At 44.1% G+C, this 5,000-nt stretch overlaps 1 protein-coding gene across 1 annotated transcript in view; it reads left to right on the forward strand.

The window, feature by feature from the left end:
- Positions 1 to 5,000, forward strand: part of cdh13 (cadherin 13, H-cadherin (heart)) — a 450,477-nt gene that overhangs the window by 109,324 nt on the left and 336,153 nt on the right. The window contains exon 2 of the mRNA XM_042110513.1: positions 2,746 to 2,863. Coding sequence (XP_041966447.1) covers positions 2,746 to 2,863 — 118 coding nt within the window. The remainder of the gene's footprint in view (positions 1 to 2,745; positions 2,864 to 5,000) is intronic.

Consider the following 5,000-nt stretch of genomic DNA (forward strand, 5'->3'; position numbering starts at 1 on the left):
GTCTCATTTATTTTGACAATAGAACAGCACACACACACACACACACACACACACACACACACACGGCATACACTAGTAGTGGTGGCCCCCTGCTTCCTTGACATTTGGTAGACATATGCAGTGCTAATTACAGGTCTGGTTAATTTAGCATGAGTGGCGTACCAACCACCCTGTGTTGGTTAAACAAAGTGCTATTGAGTCTGGTTCCCTGCAAAGGTCAATGCTTTTCTTTCCAAAGTGAGTTTTTCTATGCCAGATTGACAGAACAGAACAATCTGTTGTGTTTGCTGTATCTACTTGTTGAATTATGACTGTTTATATATTATAATCATGGCATTGTGTGACTTTGTCTGACCTTGTCTGCCATTATTTATTGACTTTACGACAGCTTCAAAACAAAAGGAGACACACAGTAGATAATTGTTCTCCTCTACTAGAGTAGTGAATTGTAGCCAAACCCCTGTGCTCTCTGGGAAATGGCAAGTGGAGGAGAGAGGTGCGAATGAGAGGAGGCGAGATGGAGAGGTACGAGGAGCAGTCGTCAGGTGTGCTGCAGAGTGGTGCGGTTCGGAGCGGTGTGGTGTGGGGTGGTGCGGAGGGGCGGTGTGGGTCGGTGCGGTTCGGAACGGTGCGGTTCGGAGCGGTGCGGTGTGGGGTGGTGCAGAGGGGCGGTGCACAACGCAGTGCGGGCTCCCTGGAGGGGCAGGACGTCAGCGTGATGAAGCTGCCTTCAGCATTATGGGAGCAGAGACACATGGGGGTCTGGCATGGCTGTGAGAGAGTAATGATGCAACTGAGGAGGAGCAGGAGGAGGAGGAGGAGGAGGAGACGTGAGAGAATGCAATGAGAGGAGAACAGGCTGCCATCTCTCTTCTCCTGTCTGTGATTCATCTTCTGTTCTTTTCTTTGTTTCTCCTCCTCTCCTCTGTGTTCCCCCTTTTTCCTCCCCTTCTCCTCTTCTCCTCTTCTTACACCTTTTACCTAGCTTTCTCCTGACTTCTCTTTTCACTTCTCTTCTCCTCTCTCCTCTCTTCCTCTTTCCTCCTCTCTGAATATATTCACCCTCTCCTCTCTTTCTCTGCTCCTCTCTGAATATATTCACCCTCTCCTCTCTTTCTCTGCTCCTCTCTGAATATATTCACCCTCTCCTCTCTTTCTCTGCTCCTCATATCTCCTCCTCCTCTTCTGCTTTCGTCTCCTCTTCTGCTTTCTTCCTTACTGAACTCATACTCCCGTCTTCTTTTCTTCCTCTTAGTACTTCTCTGTGTTCTCTCTGTTTTCTCCTTGTCCCCACCTCGTCTTGACTTCTCTATCTCCATTGTTCTTTATTATCCTCCTCTTATCTCTCTACTCTTCTCTCTTCTCTTTCAACCTGGTTCTACTCTCCCCTCTCATGCCCCCTCCCCCCAAACCACACCCCAAAACAGACACACACACACACACACACACACACACACACACACATAAACACACATAAACACACACACACACACACACAGACATTGCACACTTGTTGTATCTGACCAAGGGCATGTTCACTGGCTTTGTTCGCTGGCTTTTAAAACACGGATGATTAGATTACCCCTCATTTCTAATGGAAACATTGTGTTGTGTGTACTCCGAGAGAAAGGCCAGCCGAAAATTGGCCTAATTCATCTAAAGAGCCTTTGGGCAGAGCTGCAATATTAGCTTCACCACAACAACAAAAACAACTTCAAAACGTACACACATAGAAGAATTAATACAAATAACCAATCAAATAAATAAATAAATAAACAAAGCTTGCTCATTGCAGTCTTTCTCATTAAGGTCAGCAAATGAAGCCGTTAACTCTCTTTAAGTCAGACCAAAGTGTGAGTCTGTCTTTTCACAGAGGGGAGGAAAGCTATACTTTGATCATGCGAGTCAGACTTGCTCTCTCCCTACTGTCAAAATTCATCCAGCTGAACTAGATGCCTTATGCTGTGCAAGAGCCAGGAAAAAAGGATCTTTAATAACAGCTAACTCTCTGAGTGCCATTCAACCTGTATTACACTTTTATAAATATATAATAACATAGTTACGATGACAGTATATGGCAATGTTGCCATGATCCCTGTATTGCATTGACGAATCTATTAGCATGTAACTCTTTTTTCTGTGTCTGTGTGTCTGGAAGCAAAGATTTTATGGTGCAGACATACAGCATCGCTCTCAGCATTGGAGCTCACTCCAGACAGAACAGACACAGACTGAGGCTTTTCATCAGTCCAGCGTTTGAAACAAGGGGCTTCAGCCAAAGGCTCTGTGAACTAATAACCTCAGACCCAAATTGTCTAAATGTGTGCTGGACTTGGACAATGCCTCAGTCTCTCGCTCCATGTGCTAGCACTGCATCTGAATAGTGATTGATTCATGAATGGTAAACAAAAACGAGCAACAAAGAGGCGGTGCTTCATCCAGGCGAAAGATTGTTGATATTTGAACTTGGCAGCCAATCAAATACACTGCTCCTTCAGCGCTCTTGTGCTGTTGAGCGATTGGAATTGTGTACTTGCTGGGCCCAAGTCACTTTTTAGCTTTTCTATTGCAGGGGCCAAGCACACAGTTTTTAGACAGATACACATCATACACAGCTAGGGGACCTTAAGGAGGAATTCACTGTTTTCACACTGTGTTGATCTAAAACTGCATATTTAAATGCTCTTTTTCCTCTCTCTCTCTCTCCCTCTCTCTCTCTCTCTCTCTCTCTCTCTCCTCTTGCAGGCTGTGGGGATTGGGGCGGAGCAGGCTGGGAATGGGGAGTGTGTTCCTGGGTTCCAGGAGAAGAAATATCAGGTGGAGTACAATGGAGGCTTCCAGAAAGATCAGCCTCTGCTGCAAGGTAAGGACTCACTCCTCTCTCACTCTCTCTCTTTCTCTCTATCTCACTCTCTCCCTCTTTCGCTCTGTCTTTCTCTCTATTTTTTGTCTTTACACACACACACACACACACACACACACACACACACACACACACACACACACACACACACACACACACATACATACACACACACACACAAACACACACCCTTTTCTGTTCATCACACATACATTATGAAGAATGTTCTGTCTACAGGCAAATATCCTCATGCATATTGAATACTGACTGAGTTTACAGACATGTTCATACACACACATGCACACACACTTTTAACTGATGTTGTCTGTCGGTTGAAATCATAGTGCTTTGGTATTCCTCAGGGCAGGTTTTAGACACTCTGAGAAGTTAGCCTGTGTGTGTGTGTGTGGGAGGGGGATGGTCTGACTCTTGGCGAGCCTGCATTATAATTTATGCAAATCTCCATTAGAAAATAAATAACAGAATCAAAAGAAACAGGAAATAAGAGCTGCACTGCCCCAGCAAAACAACAACAAAATGGTGCCTGTGCTTATGAATTATTCCCCTTGATTGTGGGATGTTTACAAAAGCCTTCTAAGTGAATATTACTAGAGGCTGACTCCAGCAGCTACGGCGCTAATTGAAAACTTTCTCTTCTTGTAGTCACTTAGATCAAGTCAAGCAGTGACAGTGTGAGTTTGTGTGTGTGGTGTGTGTGTGTGTGTGTGTGGGGGGGGGGGGGGGTCCAGGGGTGTGTATGTGCATGTGTGTGAACGACTCAAACATTGCATATAGTGTCAATATCACACACCTAATGGCATGTTTACATTATCAGGGCTAGATGTAATGACAGTAGAACCACCTGGACAGGTCATTTTTCCTCCAAAAAATTAATTACTTAAATAATTCTGCTGGTGAAATGTGGTGAGTTTAAATTCTAACTGTCAAAATGACCGCCTTGGCAGTTGTAGTTTTAAAATTTTTGTCAGTTCTAGTGCTAACACATGTGCACCCATTGAGGTGTGATTTCCCCGCAACGTGCGCATAAAAACATGCCATGGTACGTACAAACTGGCCGCACTTTGGTAAAACCACAGAATGCCTGTATAGCAGGAGCGCAGAATGGCAGGTTGTGTTTTACATATGCATTCATGGGAGGGTCAAAGGGAAAGTGGGAGTTTCCCGTAAAACAGCTAAAAGATGGGAGGAGAAGTGTGCACCTAATTATGTATTCCCCCTGTACGTACTGTATGTACGAAAACTGCCTGTGAAAGTGTGCCCCAATTTTGCATTGAAAAATATCTGCCTTTTAAAAGCAGGTACTGTATAATCCAAATTGTGGTTAAATGTGTCAGTAAGAGAAACTTTCAGAGACAACAGAAGTGGTATTCAGAGCACCAGTTTTGCTTCCTAGAGCTATGCCAAAAATGCAACCTTAACTTTTGTTGGCTTTTCTAATGTCTTACTTTCACTTTCACATCATCAACTTAAACTTTCCTATCTGCTAGATTTGGCTATTAAATATGTTATAGTCTATGTGCAAAAGTAGTCTCTCTGCTCGTTGACATCTTCTTTTCATGTATTATATTATTTCATGACCGCTAAACTTTTGATTCCTTTTAATGTTTTAAGTCCATTTAACTGCGCTTGTGATTGAATTATGCTGTTGAGTTGTGGGCACCGCAAATTGCGTTGGAGGGCGGAGATAGGCACTGATTACCTGATGAGCTTCAGGTATGATAAAAAAAATGAAATGAAATTGTGCGCTTTCTGTGGTTTGATGATGGCGCTGATTATGCTGTGTTCGTAAATGGTCGTAGATCAGGCTGTCAGTGACTGTAATTTTGTGAACGGTAATTCAACTTCCATCTCTCTGTCTCGAGGCTAATAATACACAGTGGGGGAAAAAAGGCCCACACTCAAATCTTGCTGTTAGACTAAGCGAGAAGTCCTCAGAGACAAACAAATCAGGTGCCTGGGGTGGTCTGCGACTGCGGTGTGTTCTTAAACATGTTAAATAGAATCCCATTAGAGCGCGGCACACCTGGAACACAATCCAGGTGTGCAGATTAACTTTATGGGTCTCACAACAGCTCAGCCGTCAGAGGCAGCTGTAGTGTATTCAGCCCTTTTGTCC

This window comes from Alosa sapidissima, chromosome 11 (assembly GCF_018492685.1).
Source record: "Alosa sapidissima isolate fAloSap1 chromosome 11, fAloSap1.pri, whole genome shotgun sequence".
Classification (NCBI taxonomy): Eukaryota; Metazoa; Chordata; class Actinopteri; order Clupeiformes; family Clupeidae; genus Alosa; species Alosa sapidissima.